Source organism: Lonchura striata, chromosome W (genome assembly GCF_050655825.1).
Source record: "Lonchura striata isolate lonStrDom1 chromosome W, ASM5065582v1, whole genome shotgun sequence".
In the NCBI taxonomy this organism is placed as follows: domain Eukaryota; kingdom Metazoa; phylum Chordata; class Aves; order Passeriformes; family Estrildidae; genus Lonchura; species Lonchura striata.
The window spans coordinates 3,374,789-3,400,035 of NC_140743.1; the positions used below are offsets into that span (position 1 = coordinate 3,374,789).

The 25,247-nt window shown below is 49.0% G+C and overlaps 1 protein-coding gene across 2 annotated transcripts in view; it reads right to left on the reverse strand.

Annotated features, from left to right (window-relative positions):
* The window catches only part of LOC146762993 (zinc finger SWIM domain-containing protein 6), a 325,533-nt gene that overhangs the window by 43,827 nt on the left and 256,459 nt on the right, over window positions 1-25,247 (reverse strand). For both annotated transcript variants that reach the window (XM_085571233.1, XM_085571234.1), the window contains exons 11-12: window positions 21,380-21,537; window positions 20,692-20,855 (exon numbers count right to left, since the gene is read on the reverse strand). In XM_085571233.1, the coding sequence (XP_085427359.1) occupies window positions 20,692-20,855; window positions 21,380-21,537 (322 nt within the window). The remainder of the gene's footprint in view (window positions 1-20,691; window positions 20,856-21,379; window positions 21,538-25,247) is intronic.

Genomic DNA, 25,247 nt, shown 5'->3' on the forward strand with positions numbered 1-25,247 from the left:
CCAGCGGAGGCAAAAGGCCCTGTGGTAGCTGACTGCTTGCACCAGCAGTGCAACTCCATCACCAAGGACATTTTGCACTCCCTGCCGGTCGGAGCCAGCCTGGCCGACATGTCGTAAGGGAGGAGCACCTGACACCCATTCAAGCAGCCGCCTGCACCCTGGCCAGTGCCATGGCATGTTTCAAGTGTGGTGAGGCAGGCCACATCGTGGTGAGCTGCCCCCAGCCGGCACAGCAGTCCGCGGCAGCGCCCCCACCCCCAGTACGCTCGAGAGGGCCCTGTTGGGGCTGCGGGAAGAAGGGGCACCTCTCTAAGGACTGCAGGTCCCGGCCCCAGGGAAATGGGAAAGGAAGGGGGTGCGCGGGCCGCACTCAGCCTCCTCCCACCGCGAATGCAAGGCGGCCCATCTATGCCAACCCCCAGTGGGGCGGGAGGGCCTTATACCCCATACCCCCCCCAGGAGGCAGCCAGCTTCGTACCCCCGCCAGCGACACAATTGCAGAATTTCGCAACACAGCCTGCGGTACCTTCGTACCCACTACCGCCGCAAGCAGCGCCTGTGCCGCAGGGCCAGCAGGGGACACCCCAGAACGGGACCCCTGAGTGGCCCTGGCCATGAAAATAGGGAAGGAGCCTCTGATGATGTGGGGAACATGCCGCCTTTATGGCAGTCAGGACTCCCACGTCGTAGGGCTTCAGTTTTGGGCAGACACAGGAGCAGACTGCTTGATTTTTCCCCAAGCACTGTGGCCCCGACATTGGCAATGTAAAGAAGTCCCCCCAGTGAACGGAGTGGGAGGGCCGTCCCGGGCATGGAAAAGCACCCAGTTGGTAGCCATAATGCTTCACACGAAAAAGGGACCAGAACAGACAGTGGCAATCTACCCCTACATTTTGCAAAACTCTCCACCTATGATAGGAAGGGACGTCCTTGCTATGTTAGGAGTCAGGATCACAAATTTATCATGAGGGCCACTGCAGTACACCCACTGCTGCCGATCAAACTGACTTGGAAATCACCAGACCCCATATGGGTCGAGCAGTGGCCCCTGTCAAAGCCTCGAATGGCAGCCTTGATGGAACTGGTTAACCGTGAGCTGCAAAAGGGTCACATAGAACCTTCCACTAGCCCGTGGAACACCCCTGTATTCGCAATCCCCAAAGGTCTAGACAAGGTTATCGTCTCATCCATGACCTGAGGGAGGTGAACAAGACAATCCAACCCATGGGTCCGGTTCAGACACTGCTGCCCACAAACTCAGCCATCCTTGAAGGGCAGCCATGCGCGGTGCTGGACATCAAAGACTGCTTCTTTTCGATACCCCTGCACACTGAGGACAAGGAACGATTTGCTTTCTCCGTCGTGTTCCCAAACGGCGAGCGACCTAACCTCCGCTTCCAATGGAAGGTGCTACCACAAGGTCTTGTGGACAGCCCGATCCTATGCCAGATCACCGTGGACAGAGCACTGATGCCAGTCCGACACTCCCACCCCACTGCAACCATCATTAAAATACATGGACGACATCCTCGTCGCCGCACCATCAGCAAGCCAAGTGGATCACTTGGTGTCCACAATCACGGAAACTCTCCACGCCAATGGCTTTGAGATCGCGAACACGAAGATCAAGAGAGGACCATGCGTGACCTTCCTGGGAGTGGGGATCACGAATTTCTATGTGACCCCCCCCCAAGGTGAAGGTCCGCCGAGACATCAAGACGCTCCATGACATGCAGCGCCTTGTGGGATCTCTGCAGTGGCTCCGCAACATCATCCTAATTCCTCCAGAGGTCATGGACACCTTATATGACCTCCTGAAAGGAAAACACCCCGGGACCCCAAGGAGCTGACGCTGCAAACAGCGAACTTTCTCGACTTCATCGAACGTCAGATGTCCACTGGCACACTTGCCAGGTGGAACCCAAGCACACCACTAGATTTATACGTCCACTTCACACAGAAGGGAGGAGTAGGAGCACTGGCCCAAGGACCTTCTGAAAAGTCCCAGCCGATCCAATGGGTGGTCCTCAGAAGACCAACTCATGCATTTCCCCCGGGAGTTGAATGCGTTGCTAACCACATGATGAAAGGCAGGAAACTCGCCCTGAGACACCTGGGAACCGAGCCGGTGAGAATCCACCTTCCCTTCCGCAAGCGACCAACCATGGAGTCAACCGCGATATCAGAGCACCTGGCCCTTGCTCTCACTGGTTTTAGAGGAGAAATCTCCTACCCCACCAGACCACCTTGGACTCAGCTACTGACCATTGTTGACATAGACGTGCCACCAAATGTCATGGATCGACCGCAGCCAGGACCGACGGTCTTTACAGACACTTCCTCCATGACTTCTACTGCAGCAGTGGTGTGGCAGGCAGGAGAAATATGGCGTTGTGTCAAAACATGTGACCCCACACTGTCAGTGCAACAGCTGGAAGCAGCAGCAGTGGTCTTGGCGTGCGGACTCTTCCAAGATGAACACCTCAACATCGTGACAGACTCTATATTCGTGGCAAAGCTTTGCCTAGCCATGTCGGGACCAGGTGTGTCAACATCTACAGCGGCCTCAATGCTTGAAGAGGCGCTCTCCTTGCAACGGGGCAACGTGTCTGTCATTCACGTCAACAGCCACAACCCAGACAAGGGTTTCTTCCAGACCGGCAATGACAAAGCAGATGCCACAGTGAAGGGAGTGTGGACATTGCAGGAAGCTTGTCAACTGCACGAGTCACTCCACATTGGAGCCAAAGCACTGGTGAAAAGATGAGGGATCTCGACAGCAGACGCAAGACATGTAGTGGCCACTTGCCCTTACTGCCAGAAGTCACCCCTATGGACCGGTGGGGTCAACCCGAGAAGTCTCAAGGCCTCAGAAATCTGGCAGTCGGACTTCACTTTTTGCGAAATGCTGAAGCCCCGAGCATGGCTTGCAGTGACAGTGGACACTTACAGCGAAGTGATCGTGGCAACACAGCACCTCAAATCCAACTCTAAGGCCACAATTCAGCACTGGCTGACAGTTATGGCATGGCTTGGTATCCCCAAGCAAATTAAAACTGACAACGCTTCCAACTTCATCTCCAAATCAGTGCAGGAATTCGCCTCGGTATGGGGCATCACCTTAGTGCATGGTATCCCATATTACAGCACCAGACAGGCCATTGTTGAGCGAGCAAATAAGACCCTAAAAGCCAAGTTAGAAGTATTGGCAAAGGCAGAGGGCTTTGCCAATTCCATTCCCCCAGGAGACCAAGCGCCTATGCTAGCAACCGCGTTGCTAGCACTGAACCAATTCCCTAGAGGAGATGAGACAAACAGTCATGTTCGAAAGCATTGGGTCACCCGAACACTAGAGGAGGGCCTGCAGTTCATGATCAAAAACGAGCTAGGCAAATGGGAACGGGGCTGGAGACTGGTGCTTACAGGACGAGGGTATGCGGCAGTCAAAAAAGAGGGCAGAATCAGGTGGTGTCCACTCAGGTCGATCAAACCTGACCTTCAGAATGAGACTAATAAAAAACTGTGAGTTTCTGTTTGCAGGACATGCTTGTGGGTCGTCCTTGTGACGCGTACACCCCTGTTCCGGAGACAAATGACAGACCACCAAGCCGCCAGACAATACCTAAGAGTCCCACACCAGTGAGACCCAGACATACACAGTGTTTTTGTGTGATTTTGCTGTTGGGGCTTGTCACCGGAGGGCGAGCCAGCCCAGGCCATTACCCTCATGAGCCATTCAGGTGGGTCATGCAACATCTTTCAAGCGACAAGGTGTTCCAAGAAGTCACCACAGCTAACACCCCATCCTTCGTGTTCCACATAGCCGACCTGTTTCCAGGACAACCAAAACTACAGCCCAATAACCCACATATCATACTCATGTACATATCTTACTGGTGCCCAGTGTCCAACCCAGGGAAAAGGTACTGCAACTACCCGGGGTGGGGACATGGCGGATATTGGTGCTGCGAAACCATTGTTACAGATGACAGACCATGGGGAGATGGGTGGCAATTGCAGAAGCCTGATAAATTTTTACAGTTCACCTGGGCACCCACTGGCTGTGGAAACCACCAAACACAGCCTAGATACCAGGGATGCACAAGTTATAACATGACCGTTTTACAGCCGGATCACCCTAGTTGGGCCACAGGCAGAACGTGGACAGTGGTCCTCAAAGGGCCAAGAAGGTGGGTGAATGTACGAATTATCAGGCTCCAACCACCAGCACCTCGACTGGTAGGACCCAATGAAGTTATTAAAGACGTGCTGAAAGGGAAAAACACAACCCACCCCAAAACCTTGCCCTCAAAGGTCATCAATACCCCAACCGGCCATGCAGATGCCTTCTAGATAGGCCGCGTAGCTGAGTCAGGCCCCAACCCAATATTTCGCATGCTAGAAGCTACCTTTCTATCCTTGAATGAATCCAACCCGAACCTAACCGATTCCTGCTGGCTTTGCTATGATGTTAAACCCCCTTTCTATGAAGGGATTGCTTTAAACACCCCCTTCAGTTACTACACAGCCAAAGCCCCCCACCAGTGCAGATGGGACACTCCCCGCAGAGGAATCACCCTGACTCAAATCACAGGCGAGTAAAAATGTTTTGGCAATGCAGCTTTAGCAAAGCAGAAAGGCAACTTCTGCACAAAGTTGTCAAGCCCAACAGAAAGATCAATAAGTGGGTGGTCCCATCCGCATCTGGGATGTGGGTTTGTCAGCGATCAGGAGTGAGTCCTTGTGTGTTACTTGCCAAATTTAATGACTCTATCGACTTCTGTGTCCAAGTTCTGATTGTTCCTAGGGTCCTGTACAACTCAGATGAAGAGGTATACCACCTTTTTGAGGAACCCGGCAGGCTCCACAAAAGAGAAATAATAACAGGTATAACTATCGCAATGCTGCTCGGCCTAGGAGCAGCTGGCACAGCCACGGGTGTCTCAGCCATCGTGACCCAACAACAAGGACTCTCTCAGCTGCAAATGACTGTTGATGAAGACTTGCAAAGGATCGAGAAATCCATCTCCTATCTAGAGAAGTCAGGCTCCTCGCTCTCGGAAGTAGTCTTGCAGAATAGGCGAGGACTGGACCTCTTGTTCATGCAACAAGGAGGATTGTGTGCAGCCTTGAAAGAGGAATGCTGCTTTTATGCAGACCACACAGGAGTCGTTAAAAGACTCCATGGCAGAACTCCGAGATAGACTAGCTCAGAGAAAGAAAGACAGGGAAACCCAACAGAGCTGGTTCGAATCCTGGTTCAATCAATCGCCTTGGCTCACCACTTTAATTTCCGCCCTGGTAGGTCCACTGGCAATACTGCTTTTAGCTATTACCTTAGGACCATGCCTGCTGAACAAGCTGGTCTCGTTTGTTCAGGCCCATCTGGAACGGGCGAACATTCTGTTTGTAGGCCAACAACAAATGCTGTAAACCAAAAACTGTGAACACTGCCAGTTGCAGAAACTTCCTAAACTCACCTTGCGAGAGTTACTCAGGTTTACCAAGCCCCTTTCCCTTTATCAAGTTTGTACCTCACTTCAGTGCCTATATATACAACTACCTGTCCTGGGTTGTAAGATAAGCTTGTATTCCATTTGCCATCTGTCGAAGGCGAACCGGTTGGACAGGTTTTTTTGTTATCTCTCTCAGAGACAATGGTTTGTGTATACACCTTTGACTGATTCAATGAAAGGCTGAAAAAATGTAACGCCGTGAGGGGTCCCACCCAGAGGGGGGAAGCAGCTCTCGCTCTTCTTCGCGGGACTCCGAGAGAAGCAGCTCTCTCACTCTCTCTTCGCGGGATTCCGAGAGAAGCAGCTCTCCCTCTTCTTTGCGGGACTCCGAGAGAAGCAGCTCTCTCTCTCTTCGCGGGATTCCCAGAAAAGCAGCTCTCGCTCTCTCTCTCTTCGGCGGCACTCGCAGCGAAGCAGCCGGCGCGCAGAGGCGACGGCAGCGGAGCTCAGAGGCAACCCCGGCGCAGAGGAAGACCGGCCCCCACTGCCACCAGATCTTCAGAGGAAAATTATACCCTTCTAAAGATCACCACTTCAGCTGCAACTCATCAACTATTGCAAGGGAAAGCAATTGTCCCAGCAAAACCTGATACTGGCATTCCTCAGGTTCTAGACTTTTTCTTTCACTAGTTTTGTTTGTACCGATTGCATTTTCCTTTTTAAATTGTTGTCTAGTTTTCTCCTAGTAAAGAATTGTTACTCCCACTCCCATATCTTTGCCTGAGAGCCTTTTAATTTAAAGATCCTCGTAATTCAGAGGGAGGGGGGTTTGCCGTTCTCCATTGCACAGGAGGCTTTGCCCTCTTTCACAGACTCCTGTCTTGTCTAACCAAGACAGAATTTGGCGCATCAACGTGAGGCCCGAGGGCATTGAGAGGGAAAAAGGATTAACAGTTCTTAAGTAATTTGGTTTTGTTGTGTGTAAAAACATCTTCAGCATCACCATGTGGTCTAGTTTACCTTGGTTTGGGTGGCATGTGATCGTAGCTATACTTTTCCCATTTGCAGACCCTTATCTAAAAATGGGTCCTATGACTAAGGCTACGGTGTCTGTTATCAAGTTTGGCTTCTGGGTTAATTGGGTGAGGAATTCATGGATCTTTAATTTCCTCTGGAAGGCAGGTACATGGATTCATAGCTATCACACGTTAACTGTATGTTTTTGGGGTTACTTTAATAACGGTACCTACTGCGAGGAAATAGCACCTGGGCAAACTTTCTCTCAACCTTTTAACCATCTTTTTGGGTCTGTTCCACCAGTTCTCAAAGGGTTAAGATCCTTTATAAGTGCTAATGATACCATACAATGGGTGGTGTTGCTGATAGTCCTGTTATATTTAGCACTCAGAGATAAGGGAAGATTAACCTGGATAACTACCCTCACACCTACACCAGATACTCGAGATGCTGCTGCTCCAGAGCCTGACCCTGCCCCACAGCCCACCTCAGAAATGAACCGCCCAGATTGGGTGAGGGTTCTGGTTAAGGAGATACGAGAGATGCTGAAGGAGTGCATTTCCCCAGCTGGTGAGAAACCGGCCCTTTGCCTTGAGGAGGGACAGTCTAATAGTACAGCTGTGGAACCCACTAATGTTACAACTGTCCAGGTTCCAGCTGAACCACAAGGGCAGTCACGGTCAGCAGCAGTGGCCCCGGTAGAAACAAGGAAGTCTAAGGTGAAAGCAGAGCACCCTGCAGATAGGGACAGGAATGGAGGAACCTCACAACCCACAGGGGAGCCAGAGATTGCTATCATCACTGAGTCCCTGACGTACGAAAGTCTTCGCAATCTGCATAAAGACATTGTGCGACGAGGGCGTGAGGCTTATGCTACCTGGCTACTCCGGGTTTGGGATCTTATGGGTACAGGCGTGCAGCTGGACGGTGGTGAGGCAAGGAACTTGGGACCCTTGACCCAGGACTCGGGTATAAATCAGGTTTTTGTAAGGGAACCAGGGTCCCTTTCTCTCTGGGAGCGGCTCTTAATGAGTGTCAGGGAGAGGTTTATCCACAGAGAGAGAATGCAAGAGCACCATCATAGAATGCGCTGGAAGACCCTCGAGGAAGGGATCCAACAGCTGAGGGAAGTGGCAGTATTGGAGGTACTCTTTGGGAGGGATGGACGACACAATAATGACCCTGACAAGGTCAGGTGTACGGGACAAATGCTGTGGAGTCTGGCAAATCTTGGGCCATCTCAATACGCCACCTTCATTGCAACGATCAATGCTGACACCCACCGGGAGACAATAGGTTCTGTTGCCAACAAACTTAGGAATTATGAGAGTATGATTAATGGCCCAATGCAGGCTCATATCTCAGCTGTGATTAAGGAGTTTAAAGAGGAGATGAGGGAGGAGATAAGGAAGGTTAATACAGCACCCGTGAGAGTCACAGGCCCCAGAATCAGCACCCAACAATCCCCAGCTAGAGAGAGAGGGTACACCCCAAGGGCTAATCTGTGGTTCTTCCTGCGTGACCATGGGGAAGACATGGGGAGGTGGGATGGGAAACCCACCTCTGTCCTGGCAGCACGGGTCCGTCAACTCAAGGAGGGAAACTCTAACCGGGGGAGTTCCACCAAAGTGAAGGTAGCCTCAACCTCCCGTGACCAAGCTTGTGGGTACGATCTGTCAGACCCCCTTGAAGGGACCTCTAGTATGTATGCCCAGGGAAGGAATGATAACCAGTGTTAGAGGGGCCCTGTCTCTAGCCAGGGAGAGGCACGGGAAAACCGGATCTTCTGGACAGTGTGGATCCGATGGCCTGGCACATCAGAGCCACAAAAATATGATGCTTTAGTTGATACTGGTGCACAGTGTACTCTGATACCATCGGGACATGTGGGGGCAGAGCCTGTTTCCATTGCTGGTGTGACAGGGGGATCACAACAATTGACTCTGGTAGAAGCTGAGGTGAGCCTGACTGGGAAGGAGTGGAAGAAACACCCTATAGTGACTGGCCCAGATGCTCCGTGTATCCTAGGCATAGACTTCCTCCGGAACGGATATTACAAAGACCCAAAGGGACTCAGGTGGGCTTTTGGAATAGCCGCTGTAGAGGCAGAAGACATTAAGCAATTGAACACCTTGCCTGGACTGTCAGAAAACCCCTCTGCAGTAGGACTCCTAAGGGTGGAAGAACAACGCGTGCCAATTGCGACCTCGACAGTGCACCGCCGGCAGTATCGGACGGATCGAGATGCCGTGATCCCCATCCACAAAATGATTCGGGAGCTGGAGAGCCAAGGGGTGGTCAGCAAAACCCACTCACCCTTCAACAGCCCCATCTGGCCTGTGCGCAAATCTGACAAAGAATGGAGATTGACTGTGGACTATCGTGGCTTAAATGAAGTGACTCCACCGCTGAGCGCTGCTGTGCCGGACATGCTGGAACTCCAGTACGAGCTGGAGTCCAAGGCAGCAAAGTGGTATGCCACCATTGATATTGCTAATGCGTTTTTCTCCATTCCTCTGGCAGCAGAATGCAGGCCTCAGTTTGCTTTCACCTGGAGGGGCGTGCAGTACACCTGGAACCGACTGCCCCAGGGGTGGAAACACAGCCCCACCATCTGCCATGGACTGATCCAGGCTGCACTAGAAAAGGGTGAGGCTCCAGAACACCTGCAATACATTGATGACATCATTGTGTGGGGGAGCACAGCGGCAGAAGTGTTTGAGAAAGGTGAGAGGATCATCCAGATACTACTAGAAGCTGGCTTTGCCGTCAAGAAGAGCAAAGTCAAGGGACCTGCCCGAGAGATCCAGTTCCTGGGAGTGAAATGGCAAGATGGACGGCGCCAGATTCCCACTGAGGTCATCAACAAGATCACAGCTATGTCCCCACCAACCAGCAAAAAGGAAACACAAGCTTTCCTGGGTGCCATAGGTTTCTGGAGAATGCACATTCCTGAGTATAGCCAGATTGTGAGCCCTCTTTATCTGGTTACCCGAAAGAAGAATGATTTCCACTGGGGCCCTGAGCAGCAACAAGCCTTCACCCAGATCAAGCAGGAGATCGCTCATGCTGTAGCCCTTGGCCCAGTCAGAACGGGACCAGAGGTCAAGAATGTGCTCTACTCTGCAGCCGGGAACCATGGGTTGTCTTGGAGCCTTTGGCAGAAAGTGCCTGGGGAGACTCGAGGCCGACCACTGGGATTCTGGAGCCGAAGTTACAGAGGGTCTGAAGCCAACTACACTCCCACAGAGAAGGAAATCTTGGCTGCCTTTGAAGGAGTTCAAGCAGCCTCGGAAGTAATTGGCACAGAAACACAACTCCTCCTGGCACCCCGACTACCGGTGCTGGGGTGGATGTTTAAAGGAAAGGTTCCTACTACCCACCATGCCACTGACGCCACATGGAGCAAATGGATTGCCCTCATCACTCAACGCGCCCGTATTGGAAACCTGAATCGCCCTGGGATTTTGGAGATAATTACGAACTGGCCAGAAGGTGAAAACTTTGGTCTCACTGATGATGAGGAGCAGGTACAAGTGGCAAGGGCTGAAGAAGCTCCACCATACAACCAACTACCAGCAGAGGAGACCTGCTACGCTCTTTTCACTGACGGTTCCTGTCGCATTGTAGGGATGAACCGGAAGTGGAAAGCAGCCGTATGGAGCCCCACACGCCAAGTTGCACAAGCTACCGAAGGAGAAGGTGGATCGAGCCAACTCGCTGAACTCAAGGCCGTTCAGCTGGCTCTGGACATTGCTGAAAGGGAAAAGTGGCCAAAGCTCTACCTTTATACTGATTCGTGGATGGTAGCCAATGCTCTGTGGGGCTGGCTGGGAAGGTGGAGAAAGGCCAACTGGCAACGTAGAGGAAAGCCAATCTGGGCTGCTGATATATGGAAAGACATTGCCTCTCGGGTGGAAAAGCTGACGGTGAAAGTCCGTCATGTAGATGCCCATGTCCCCAAAAGTCGGGCTAATGAGGAGCACCGGAACAACGAGCAGGTAGATCAGGCAGCAAAAATAGAGGTGTCAAAGATAGACTTAGATTGGCACCATAAGGGGGAGTTGTTCCTGGCTCGATGGGCTCATGATGCCTCAGGTCATCAGGGCAGAGATGCCACCTACAAGTGGGCACGAGACCGAGGGGTGGATCTAACCATGGACAGTGTTTCCCAGGTTATCCATGACTGTGAGACGTGTGCTGCCATCAAACAGGCCAAGAGGGTGAAGCCCCTATGGTATGGTGGGCGGTGGTCCAAGTACAAGTATGGGGAGGCCTGGCAGATTGACTACATCACACTGCCCCAGACACGCCAAGGCAAGCGCTACGTGCTGACCATGGTAGAAGCCACCACTGGATGGCTGGAGACTTTCCCTGTACCTCATGCCACTGCCCGAAACACCATCTTAGGCTTGGAAAAACAAGTCCTGTGGAGACACGGCACCCCTGAGAGAATTGAGTCTGACAACGGCACCCATTTCAAGAACAGCCTTATCAACACCTGGGCCAGAGAACATGGTATCGAATGGATATATCATATTCCCTATCATGCTCCAGCTGCCGGCAAAGTTGAACGGTGCAACGGACTCCTTAAGACTACCCTGAAGGCACTCGGTGGGGGAACATTTAGAAACTGGGAAATTAACCTGGCAAAAGCAACCTGGATGGTCAACACCCGGGGGTCTGTCAATCGAGCTGGCCCTGCTCAGTCAGAACCCTTACACGCAGTAGATGGAGATAAGGTCCCTGTAGTACATATGAAAGGTATTTTAGGGAAAACTGTTTGGATTAATCCCACCTCAGGCAAAGACCAACCCATTCGTGGGATTGTCTTTGCTCAAGGACCTGGTTACACTTGGTGGGTAATGCAGGAAGATGGGGAGACCCGCTGTGTACCACAGGGAAACTTAGTCTTAAGAGAGAACTGGGTGTAAGATTTCATGGTGTGCAGATGGAAATAGAATAAGGGGTGGATAATGTCCTGGGTTGTAAGATAAGCTTGTATTCCATTTGCCATCTGTCGAAGGCGAACCGGTTGGACAGGTTTTTTTGTTATCTCTCTCAGAGACAATGGTTTGTGTATACACCTTTGACTGATTCAATGAAAGGCTGAAAAAATGTAACGCCGTGAGGGGTCCCACCCAGAGGGGGGAAGCAGCTCTCGCTCTTCTTCGCGGGACTCCGAGAGAAGCAGCTCTCTCACTCTCTCTTCGCGGGATTCCGAGAGAAGCAGCTCTCCCTCTTCTTTGCGGGACTCCGAGAGAAGCAGCTCTCTCTCTCTTCGCGGGATTCCCAGAAAAGCAGCTCTCGCTCTCTCTCTCTTCGGCGGCACTCGCAGCGAAGCAGCCGGCGCGCAGAGGCGACGGCAGCGGAGCTCAGAGGCAACCCCGGCGCAGAGGAAGACCGGCCCCCACTGCCACCAGATCTTCAGAGGAAAATTATACCCTTCTAAAGATCACCACTTCAGCTGCAACTCATCAACTATTGCAAGGGAAAGCAATTGTCCCAGCAAAACCTGATACTGGCATTCCTCAGGTTCTAGACTTTTTCTTTCACTAGTTTTGTTTGTACCGATTGCATTTTCCTTTTTAAATTGTTGTCTAGTTTTCTCCTAGTAAAGAATTGTTACTCCCACTCCCATATCTTTGCCTGAGAGCCTTTTAATTTAAAGATCCTCGTAATTCAGAGGGAGGGGGGTTTGCCGTTCTCCATTGCACAGGAGGCTTTGCCCTCTTTCACAGACTCCTGTCTTGTCTAACCAAGACACTACCTCATTTTATTTATGAAAAGGGGGGGGGGGGGGGGGAGATGTAGTAGATAGGGACAGGCGAATGGAAGATTTCGGGATGTGACGGAAAGTAAGACCCTTCCCCCTCATCCTGTAATACGTGATCTATTACCCCCAAGACATATAACCCCACCTAACTCATTAATTTTCCACTCCTTACTAACCCTAGAAGACCATACCTCCTTCCTTTGATGTAGCAAAGTCCCCCTTGACTATTTAACCTCATGAGATAAGATAATAAACGCCATTTGGCCATCCACCACGTTGGTGTCTATGCATGTCTGTGGCCCGAGTGGCCTGGGTGAGGCCAGGCTGCCGTGCTGTTCCTTGAAACCAGGTCGCCTTGCCTTCCCCTGAAGGCAACAACACCTGTCTTTTCAAACCAAGACAGAGCATTTGTGTTTTCCCAGACTGCAGTGGGCTGCAACCAGCAACCACCCACTGAATGGAGTCTTTTAGAGTCAGAAAACTCACTCGAATTTGTTATACTCGGAGGATTGTCAAATGATGACAATGGATCCTTGGCTGGTACTCCCACTCCTCAAGGCTCAACCCTTTGCCCACTGAGAAGATGCAAAGGAAAATTCAAAGGCAAGTGAGTATTTCACTGAATTAGATGGGAATTTTTCACAGGTATCTTGTACAGACTCTTTATGTCTGTGTGCATGAGAGTGTGAATATGCTATAGCAAATGTACCAGGAATACTTCTCTCCTAGATTCTCAAGTTCATTAGATTGGGAAGTATGTTAGGCCTGTGAGTTACTGTTGTGGTATAGTGAATTCTATATTAATCCTTTGCTAAATTCTTTTACTTAAGTAATTGTTTAAGTTAAATGATGTTAAGTGCTGCTAAGTTTAAGTTAAATTAAGTGCTGTTGGGCCTTTAGAGCATATTCCTTTTCATCTTTACCCTTAACTATCCTTTTGTCTGCCCCCCCAGCCTCCACTTAGATAATTTTGGGTTTATTTTGATTTTGATTAATTGATTTTGGATTTTTGTTTGCTTTTTTCTCTGTGTGTTTTATCCATCTAGTAAGTGTGAGAACCCCAGCCTTGCTCTGGGGTCTCATATGGTGGTGAAATTCTTCCTCCTGTAGTAGATAGGGACAGGCGAATGGAAGATTTCGGGATGTGACGGAAAGAAAGACCCCCATCCCCCTCTCACCCTGCAACATGTTATCCATTACCCCAAAGAATGTAACCACACCTAACCCAGTAGTTTTCCACTCCTAACTAACCCTAGAGACCCTGCCAACCCCCCCTGACGTAGCATAGTCCCCCAAGACTATTTAAACCCATGAGATAAGATAATAAAGGCTTTTCGACCGTCCACCACATTGGTGTCCTGCGTATGTCGTTAGCCCGAGTGGCCCAGGGGAGACTGGGCTGCCATGCTGTTCCTTGCAACCAGGTCGCCGTTGTCTCCCATGAAGGCAACATATCTGGTGCCGAAGCCCGGGAATAATTCGCTCGGGTAGCGGGTGTCGCCTGGACAAGAGCAGCGGCCAGACCGGTGAAACCGTGTTCTCGGCGGGGGAGACGTCCCCAGACCCGCGATCGTCATGGACGCCATCGCCAGGGTCGTAAGTGAGGTTCATAAGCAATGGGGAATTGAGTGTAAGCTCAAAGACTTTTATCTTGCTATAGCAAGGCTGCTTGAGCTTGGGGCAATTGAACGCCCTGTGGATGTTTTGCATCCAGAGATATGGGAAAAATGCACAGCCATGCTGGCCGAGGACACAAAATCCTCAGGCAGCGGCAAATGCCTTAAGGCGTGGGGCAAAGTAGAGAAAGCCCTACGCAAAGCAATAGAAGAGCAGGAGACATGGAGTGCAGCACGTACGTGTTTATTGGTTACACCCAAGCTAGGCATAGGAGCGGCAAAGCAAACCGCCCCTGACGGTGATCCGCCCGGGAGCGAGGATCCGGGGGGGCCCGGCGCGTCACCCCCCTCCCCGGGCCAGAGCCCAAATCCCCCCACGGAACCTTCCCAAAAATCCGCGGCTTCCCCATCCGCCCCGCCACCGCTGGTTGGTGGCCCGCTGCCGGAGGTGCAGCGGCGCGTGGGGTTCTGTTGGCGGAGGCTGGCGGGGGAAGCCAGAGGCGCGGAGGCCGTGGCTCGGGAGGGGATCCTGCCCACGCCGCCCCCGTACCCCCTTGAAAATGGCGCCGGCAGCCAAGGGGAGAGGCGGGGCGTGGGCAGTCTCGGCACGAAGAGCCCAGAGGCGCGGAGTTTTGCTAATGCGCGTGAGCGGGAGAAAGAGGAGGAGAGCAGCAGAGGGCTCGGAGGCAATCGGCAGCCGCGCCTGACGCCGCTACCATGTAAGGGAGAAACCCCCCCCTGCAGGAGGCAGGGCGAGCCCGGGGGGCGGGAGCGGTGCCACCCCCAGGCGGAGGGGCGAGGTCGGAGCCACACAAAAAGGCACCGAACCCCGTAAATGCACTGGCATTCGACTTCCGACTCGGAGTCCAACAGCAGCTCCGGCAGCTCGGAAGAGCTGACGAAAGCCAGCTGGGACTCTGAAATGGCGGGAACAGAGCCAACACAATTTAAAACAAAACTGAGTAAAGCTTTAAGCCGCACCGAAAAGCAGCCACAATACGAACCAGCCCAGTTTACCGACTGGGGAGAAATAAAAATAGCCTGTGCTGAATGGTCCCCAGCCGGCATGGCAGCCCGCCGCGGCGCCTCCACCCCATACACGCCCGAGAGGAGCCTGTTTGGGCTGCGGGAGGAAGGGGCATCCTGCCAGGGACTGCAGGTCCCAGCCCCAGGGAAACAGGAGCGGGAGGGGGCGCGCAGGCCGCACTCAGCCTCCTCCCGCCGCGAATGCAAGGCGGCCCATCTATGCCAACCCCCAGTGGGATGGGGTGCCCTTATACCCCACACCCCCACAGGAAGCAGCCAGCTTCGTACCCTCGCCAGCGAATTTCGCAACACAGCCTGCGGTACCTTCGTACCCATTACCACCGCAAGCAGCGCCCGTGCCGCAGGGTCAGCAGGGGACGCCCCAGAACGGGACCCCTGAGTGGCCCTGGCCATGAAAATAGGGAAGGAGCCCCCGAAGGTGTGGGGGACGTGCCGCCTTTACGGCAGTCAGGACCCCCATGTCATAGGGCTTCAGTTTTGGGCAGATACAGGAGCAGACTGCTCGATTTTTCCCCAAGCACTGTGGCCCTGACACTGGCAATGCAAAGAAGTCCCCCCAGTGAACGGAGTGGGAGGGCCGTCCCGAGCTTGGAAAAGCACCCAATTAGTAGCTATAACGCTTCATACAAAAAAGGGAAAAACACAACCCACCCCAAAACCTTTCCCCCAAAAGTCACCGACACCCCGGCTGGCCATGCAGATGCCTTCCAGATAAGCCGCACAGCCGAGTCCGATCCAAACCCAATCTTTCATATGCTAGAAGCTACCTTTCTAACCCTAAACGAAACCAAATCGAACCTGACTAACTCCTGTTGGCTTTGTTATGATGTTAAACCCCCTTTCTACGAAGGCATTGCTTTAGACACCCCCTTCAGTTACTCCACAGCCAGTGCCCCCCACCAGTACAGATGGGACACTCCCCGCAGAGGAATCACCCTGAGTCAAATCACAGGACAGGGCAAATGTTTTGGCAATGCAACTTTAGCAAAGCAGAAAGGCAACTTCTGCACTAAAGTTGTCAAGCCCAACAGAAAGACCAATAAGTGGGTGGTCCCATCCGCATCTGGGATGTGGGTTTGCCAGCAATCTGGAGTGGGTCCTTGTGTGTTCCTTGCCAAATTTAATGACTCTATCGACTTCTGTGTCCAAGTTCTGATTGTTCCTAGGGTCCTGTACAACTCAGATGAAGAAGTGTACCACCTTTTCGAAGAACCTGACAGACTCCACAAAAGAGAAATAATCACAGGTATAACTATCGCAATGCTGCTCGGCCTGGGAGCAGCTGGCACAGCCACGGGTGTCTCAGCCATCACAACCCAACAGCATGGACTCTCTCAGCTGCAAATGACCATCGATGAAGACCTGCAGAGGATCGAGAAATCCATCTCCTATCTAGAGAAATCAGTCTCTTCACTTTCAGAAGTAGTTTTACAGAATAGGCGAGGACTGGACCTCTTGTTCATGCAACAAGGAGGACTGTGTACAGCTTTGAAAGTGGAATGCTGCTTTTATGCAGATCATACGGGAGTCGTTAAAGACTCCATGGCAGAATTCTGAGATAGACTGGCTCAGAGAAAGAGAGACAGGGAAACCCAGCAGAGCTGGTTCGAATCCTGGTTCAATCAATCACCTTGGCTCACCACTTTAATTTCCGCCCTGGTAGGTCCACTGGCAATACTGCCTTTAGCTGTTACCATAGGACCATGCCTGCTGAACAAGCTAGTCTCGTTTGTTCAGGCCCGTCTAGAACAGGCAAACATTCTGTTCGTGGGCCAGCAACAAATGCTGTAAACCAAAAACTGCGAACACAGTCAGTTGCAAAAGCCTTCGAAACTCACCTTGCGAGAATTACTCAGGTTTACCAAACCCCTTTTTTCCTTACCAAGTTACAAGTTTGTACCTCACTCCAGTGCCTATATCTACGACTACCTCATTTTATTTATGAAAAGGAGGGGGGAGATGTAGTAGGTAGGGACAGGCGAATGGAAGATTTTGGGATGTGACGGAAAGAAAGAACCCCATCCCCCTCTCACCCTGCAACATGTTATCCATTACCCCAAAGAATGTAACCACACCTAACCCAGTAGTTTTCCACTCCTGACTAACCCTAGAGACCCTGCCAAGCCCCCCTGACGTAGCATAGTCCCCCAAGACTATTTAAACCCATGAGATAAGATAATAAAGGCTTTTCGACCGTCCACCACATTGGTGTCCTGCGTATGTCATTAGCCCGAGTGGCCCAGGGGAGACTGGGCTGCCGTGCTGTTCCTTGCAACCAGGTCGCCGTTGTCTCCCATGAAGTCAACACCTCCAACCCGTGCTTCTATAGAAAAACTCCACAGGTTTTAGCTGTTCGGTCTCAAGGGAGTTTATTGTTAGTTATCTAAAAGATTGTCTTTTCGGGCTGCGGCTGTTTGGTCAGCGGCCTGGGTAGAGGCACACACACGCCCTGACATCCTCTCTGCTGTCTTCTTCGTCTCTTCCCCCGCCCAGGGCTGCTGCTATTTTTATATGATATATTACGTATTATATGTTTATAGTTTTCCCCCAATACTTACTACCTATATTACAAAGTGCTTTTCTACTCTAAACCAATCTGTGAGTGCTAACATCACTAAGAACATGGAGGTAAGGAAAAAGAAGGAGGAAGAACAGGATCAGCCCACTTTCCTCCATTTTAGAAATTCTGACCCCCATGTATAAAGTAAAAACGCCCCTGTACAAGTGTTAAAACCCCCCTGTGCAATGCTAAAAAAATTTCTCCTCTACTTTGTAATTACTTTTACTATACTATCTAACCTTTTGTGACTGCTTGTTCCACCTCCAAAGTTGGCAATTCATTCTGTGGCTCAAACTCAAAATCACAGCTGTTTCCAGCTGCCTGCCAGGGTCCAAAATGCTTCTGACTAAGGTCTGGAACTTCTAAAAATGTCTGAGAGACATTTTGAGTTCCCACAAATAAGTAGTAGAGTAAACCTTGTCACAAACGTTTTCATGCTGTTGTTTTTATATGAAACCTGGTTTTGTTGATACCTTTGCCAGTTATTCTTCAAGTGACCTTAAAACACTTGTTCACAACAGCTCTGTACACTCCATCCCCTTCATTACACAGTCAGCCACTTCCCAACTTACCTGCCCTGCCCATCCTTCCTTAGGAGCCTGTAACCGCCCACCATGGCAATGAACACCTTTTTGTAGGTAAATCACCTTCTCTTTTTGTATATTTTTGCTATCAATATTGCTGTTGCTATTGTGTGTGTCTTATTCCATTGTGTTGTGCTTTCAGTAAATTGTTAATTTGGAGTTTAACTTCTGGCTGGTGTTAAAACCAGCACACTCGCCAAATATATATCAAGCGATCACCTGCACTAACTTGCTCAGCAGTTCTGCCAGAAGTACCTGTCAGTGTGTGTATGGTAACACTTACTGACATTGATGTAGCATGCAGCAGGAAAATGGAGAAATAGAAGCCCCTCCTGTACCTGCAGCTCTCAGAGTGTCTGTGCCAGTAAGGTTCTGAAGGACAGAATACACCTGATATGTTCCATCTCCATTTGGCCACATTTACAACAACTAGTTTAAATGCCTTCCCTCTGCTGAGTCACATAACACATGCTGCCATTGGAAATAGGGAGAAAGAACCCAGGAGTCCAAATATTACTCCCAAATCTAGACCAATATAAGAGGCTTTTCTGTCATGGAAATCTCAGTGACAGAGTTGTGAAATTGTTGTTATCACTTCCTCAGCCCAACAATGACAAGTTGGGCTGGTGAGGACACTGATGTTCAGTTTGTCATGTGAGGGGAGAAATAGAGTTTTATAGGGCAGATGCCATAAGCAGTCAGTTACTAGATAGCAAACATAGACATGTTAATTGCCATTAGGTTGGGAGGCAGGAGAGAGGAAAACATCTGTAGGCCACTGAAGACATTGCTGATACTGTAAGACTTCTACAGGAAAAATGTTACTGCAGAAATCTATATAGCTGTGAGTTACTACCAGGAAACTGATATGCATCTTCCTTCTGGAAAGCAAACTACCTTTAAGGTTTTTAAACCACCTTAGTAAGCTTGGGGTTGGCAGTGGACATGTTCTACACCAGTTTATTCCAGACACTGGATTTATGAGAAAGTACAGGTTCATGATATTTCTTTCACTAGATCTTACTGAAGACATTCTGATGACACCATCATCCACACAGGGGTATCCATGAATACAGTGATATCCAAACTGTGCTGCTACCATTGAATTATACTTGGTAAATGCTTGAGGTGACATTCAAGTCAATCATAAGAATCTTTCTCAAGTAAACAAACATTTAAGCCAGAAATGTCATGTGAAGGAAAAAAAGAGAGCAGATTTCTACAGCAATCTTCAGAATAGGAAGGGCTAACAAAGCACACAATTTCAGCTTTCTGACCTTAGTTTCTGAAAATCTAGAATAGTCAAATAGTAGCTTTCTTTGGCATGAGAAGCAACCAGGATAATATCCTTTCCCCAGAAGTCTTATCTTTGTTTACTGAAGCAGAGTAATAAATGGTTTTCTGATCTTTGAGTTTTTTGAGTTTTTGTTTTTTCTTGTTTTTAAGAACTCCCTGAAGAAAGATGAAGTGATTTATTTTTGTTGAAATGAACTGTGCAAACCCCAAGATTCATGAGTATAAGGCAATATTACTCCAGATACCTAAAAACTCATCTGTCTCGTTTCAACCTGTGAAGTCTCTCTTAAGAGCCTAAAAACTGATCTGAGGTTCTTGCACACATCAAGCTGAGACTGGTACAGATAACCATCCCACAGCTTGTGGAGTGCAGGATTTGATGAAAGAAGTGAGAGATAGTCTGCCTTGAAAGAGGTCATTATGATTGACCTTGGCTTCCTCTAGTAATTCATCAAGCACCTACCAAATGTCATTTGAGGTAAAGGAAGGGAAAATGGGAGGAATGACAAGAAACCTCTCAAGACCATGGAAAAGATCTGCAAAAGCATGTCCAGAGGAGGGCCATATAGATGATTAGAGGGATGAAACACCTCTCCTATCAGGAAATGCTGAGAGAGTTGGTGCTATTGAGCCTGGAGAAGAGAAGGCTCTGGGGAGACCTCATTGCTGCCTTTCAGTACTTGAAGTGGGCCTATAAGAAGGATGGAGACAGACTTTTTAATAGGGCCTGTAACAATAGGACAAGGGCTGATGGTTTTAACCTGAAAGTGAGTAGATTCAGACTAGATACAAGGAAGTAGTTTTTTAGAATGAAGGTGGTAAAACACTGGCATAGCTTGCCCAGAGAGGTGGTGGATGCCCCATCCCTAGAAACATTCAAGCTAAGGTTGTACAGGGCTCTGAGCAACCTGATATAGTTGAAGATGTTCCTACTCATTGCAAGGGGGTTGGACTAGATGACCTTTAAAGGTCCCTTGCAACCCAAACTATTCAATGATACTATTATTTCTGGCAAGAAGAATAATTTTGTTCTCTAGCCATCCCTACATATACTCCCAAACCCATTGCACTGGTCCTTTCTTACCCCTGAACAGAGGAATGCTTTTCAGCCAGCTGCTCCCAGCTCTCTCTTCCACTCTAATTGCACAAAGGGACTGCACAGATCCTTGCTCTATATTTACCAGTTAACTGTGCTTTACATCAGAAAAATGAATGAAAAAATTCCAGACAAAGCCCAAAGAGGGTCTTTGAGAGGCTCCTCAGTGACTTAAAGAGCTTTACCAACCAACACAGGGTCAAATTTGTCTTCTACTGTAGTAATAATGAATGAAGGAAATACCTGAAGGCCCAACTCCAGAGAAACATTCAGGAGAGTGATATCTGGCAAGCTGTCCATGAGTGTTGCTATTTTAAATGCATCCTGGGCAAGTTTGAAGATGTGTGATGAGGAGTGGACATTTTTCTGAATGGATTCTAACACTGTTTCCAGCCTCTGAACATTACCTGCAAGGTGCAAACAGAATCACCAAAACAGAATAAGCTTCCAAAACACACAGAAATGCATTATAATTGAGCTTGCCTTTGCAATGAAATAGTACAATGTTCAAGTTATGCACATTTTAATTTTATAAGCCTTCCATAATGAAATTACATGAACAGAAGATACAAGACCACAAATTCCTCTTGTGCCTGATGGCGTTAGTGTAGTACATGGCCAAAAGTCATCTCAATTTGTGAATTTTAAAAGTGATTTGTCTACTTCTGGGTTTCACAGTCTATATTGTGTCAGAAGAACAAAAAGCTGTCTCATCAGCCTCAAATCAAGCCCATCTGGCTACTTTCTAGCTAGTTTAACCACTTTTCTAGAAAATTAAGTGACAGGTTTAAGTCAGTTCAGTTTGTTTTTCCCATTTCAAGCTCCTGTCAAGCTGCGATTTGAATTCCTAAATACAAGTTTTATAATCTGTTTATTTAATGAAATATTAAAAGCATACACTTAGTTGAGTATGTAATTGACAGCAATGTACCTTTGGCTGCTGTCAACATGGTAGATGCCAGCTCACACTGCTGGGATTCGATGTGACTTAGGGTGAACCAGCGGGGATACCGGTTTGGAACAACTGATGCAATGTGGTGTGGCCGGGATGTATCTCCCAAAGGAGCCATAGATTCCAATACTAGCAACCTGGAATAAGAAAAAAATACTCTTTCATCAAATCATTATTATATTAGGTTACTCATAAGCAAAACTAAAGCTGCAAGAGCACTTGACCTTGTTTATTAAATGTGCAGTTTTGGGTATAAAGATATTGGAAAACCACTTCTTTTCTTGGGGAATCTTAAAAGTCCATTTGCCAAACTTGCCTATATCAGCAGGAATCTGTAAGAATTCACAGGACAATTAAGCCATTGTGCTGGTTTTGGCTGAGGTAGGGTGAATTTTCTTCATGGTGGCTAGTATGGGGCTGTGTTTTGGATTTGTGACTTTTGCTGTTTTTCGCACTGCCAAGCTGGCAAGGAGGCTGGGGGTGCATGGGAGGTTGGGAGGAAACACGTCCAGGACAGGTGACCCAAACTGACCGAAGGGATATTTCAGACCATATGGCCTCATACTCATTATATAAAGTGAGGGGAAGAAGGAGGACACCTCTATATAGCTTTATATATGTAAAAATAAAATACATATAAATTCCCCAGTTGATTTTTTTCCAAGCACAAAAGGGGGAGAAAAAAATGCATTATTAAATTGTTTCAACAAACAGGAAAACTCCTAACATAATGCACAAAGGATTATTAGGTTATAAGTAACAGCAAATAGACAAAGATCACAAAAGGAAAACTTCCTGTCACTTTGAATTTCATTGCCAGCTTCTATGTTCCTTTGCTGTGAAAAAAAATGCTGTTGTCAATTGGTGGCTTTCATGAAATTTTGGCAAGATTAGGGAACATTATAACAAGCACAAGCAGATTTAGCATTCTTCACTTTTTTGCCCTTTGAAACATCAATTATTTTATTAAGTTTTAGGAAAGCTACTTTGTGATTAAACATCACCATTAAAGGCTGACTCACAAAGCCTGGGTTGAAATTCAGGCTTAACAGGGAATCAGCCAAATGAAGCCAAACATTTGAGTTCATACTCCAAGTGAACAGTCAACTAGGTCACTGCAGATCCACATTCTCTAAGGCTGTACTCTATATGTTTCAGTGCTATAAGCAGAGAACTGTAGACAAAAGTGACCATCAAGGATAGCACACCCTATCTTTGCAGCCCTGAGGTGCATGCATGAAAGGTCTTATGGTCTCAAATTCAATTGATGTCACACTGAGTGTTCCATACACTAAAAGAAAATTTTAAAAAATTGCAACAGATGATGTTGAATGCAGAGAGGCAAAATACTCCAGAGTTGCTATCATGGGTCAATGACCTGTGTAGATTGACACTAAACACTTATGTCTGGAAAGCAACTAGCTGTCGTCTTGGGAAGTTAGCGTCTTTCATAAATGTTCAAGTGAAGAAAGAAATATGTTCCACTTCTAAAAGCATGAGCATCCATGCAGATTTCTATGTGGAAACATTTTATCCATGCCATAAAGGAAGAGATGGTTAAATTTCCCTCTTCTGATCCATTCCACCTCACAAATATGAGACATACATTTGTATTGGGTTTGCACAGCCAGGTTTTGGTAGTGGAGGAGCTACAGGGGTGGTTTCTGTGAGAAGCTGCTAGAAGCTTCCACAGCATCTGGCAAAGCCAATCCCTGGTCGCTCCAAAGATGGATGTGCCACTGGTCAAGGCTGAGTCAACTAGAAAGGGTGGTAACATATTTAAGAAAGAAAAACAGAAATTGTTGCGCAGTTGTAATTTTAGCCAGGGAAGAGTGGGATGAGAATATGTGAGAAGAACAACTCTGCAGACACAAAGGTCAGTGAAGAAGAAAGGGGAGGAGGTGGTCCAGGCACCAGAGCTGGGATTCCTCTGCAGCCTGTGGTGAACACAGTGAAGCAGGCTGCTCCCCTGAAACCAATGGAGGTCCATGGGGTTGCAGAGATCCACCCGCAACCCATGCAGGAGCCCCATGCCAGAGAAGGTGGATGCCTGAGAGGAGGCTATGACCTTGAGGGAGACCCGTGGAGACAGGGTCCCACACTGAAGCAGCCTGTCCTTGGAGAACTGCACCCTGTGGAAGAGTGACCCACGCTGCAGCAGTTTGGGGGGGACTGTTGTCTGTGGAATGGACTCACTGCAGCAGTTTGCAGAGAACTGTTGCTTGTGAGATGAACTCACACCAGAGAAATTCAAAGAGAACTGTCTCCCATGGGAGGGACCTCACAGTGGAGCAGGGGAATGACTCCTCTCCCTGAGCAGCAGGAGAAGACATGTCGTGGTTTGACACGGAAAAACAATTTTCTTGGAAGGAAGAAGTCAATTTGGATATTGACTAATTGAAGGTGGACATGCCTCTGAGAACACAGAGAGGCTAAAAGCAGAATTCCCAGGAGAACTCTCTCTCTTTGGTTCCGGTCAGTGTGCAGTGCAGACTCTCTCCTGCCTGGCGACAAGCTGGATGGGGGAGGGGAAAAAGCCATGTGGCCTTCAGAGGTAGGCCCAAAGTTGGAGGGACTGGAGCCGGGCTGGCCCCCTGCAGATGGAAGGGTGGAGAAATCTGGAATGTCTCCGTTTCCCCCCAGAGTCTCTCTCTCTCTCTCTCTCTCTCTCTCTCTCTCTCTCTCCAGCGGTAGTTTGGTCAGCAGTTCACCGCGGGGAAGGAGAAGAGCGAGGGGGGACCACAAGGTGCCCAACCGCTATGGGAGCTGGAGCCTGGGCATCGAGCCATCCTTGGGAGTTGGGACTTTTAACCCTTCCTTGAGAAATGAAAGCTTTGTGAAATTTTCCACCTCCTCGGTTTGAAAGAGAGGAAGAGAGACAGCTTGGACCCTGGAATGTTAGAAGGAGAAATTCTAGATGGGAGGGGATGATGGAGTGGTTTTTGGCTGGACTTTTTCCTTGGCAGCCACAGACTGAACCAATCTTCTCCTCCAAGAGGGACAGTATTTTAGGAGGATGCCAGTGAGCCAAAGAGACATGCTTAAGCTGGGAAAAGACAGAAGTGGAGCGAACAGAGGAAAGTTAGGGGTTTTGTGGTGGTGCCCCCTGTCCTCAAAGATGAAGAAGAGAAGAAGATCTCTGTTCTTGGACCCTCGGCCCCAGGGGGAAATGGGGGGGGGGACTGTGGTCCCAAAAAATGAAAAAACTGAACTGTTGTTTTTTCCCCCCTCTTGGTAAGGCATCCTTGAAAGGAAAAATCCTAAAAGCAGTCTGTCCATCCATGCATTGGTGGTGAGAGCACTGTGCATGGAAAGGAGAAGGGTCACCATGGCAAATTTTTTCTCTGGGCAGTGCCATGTGTGACATGGAAACACAGGATGTGGCAGCTGTGTTTCTTGGGGGGTCTGTGGCACAGGAGAGACTTGTGTTCCCTCAATGGACTGAGTATTGATTGTCTGGAGGGTGGCAACCTGATTGGGGTCCAGATTGTGTCTCACTGTGGTTTGTTGGAGTTGGGTGGTGGGAGGAGGAATGCTTTGCAAGGTTTTCATTTTGATATTTGTGTGGCTTTTTTTTCCTTTCTTTTTTTCTTTTATAGTAGTAGCTTAATAAAGTTTTTTTTTTTTTCTGTTATTAAGCTTGGGCCTGCTTTGCTCTGTTCTTGATTGCATTTCACAGCATTGAATTGAGAGATTGCATTTTCATGGGGGCACTGGCATTGTGCCAATGTCAAACCATGACAGTGATGAACTGACCATAACCCCCATTCCCTGTCTCCTTGTGTTTCTGCGGTAGGAGGCAGAGCTGGAAGGATGGAGGGTTGTGGGATAGGCATTTTTAAGGTTT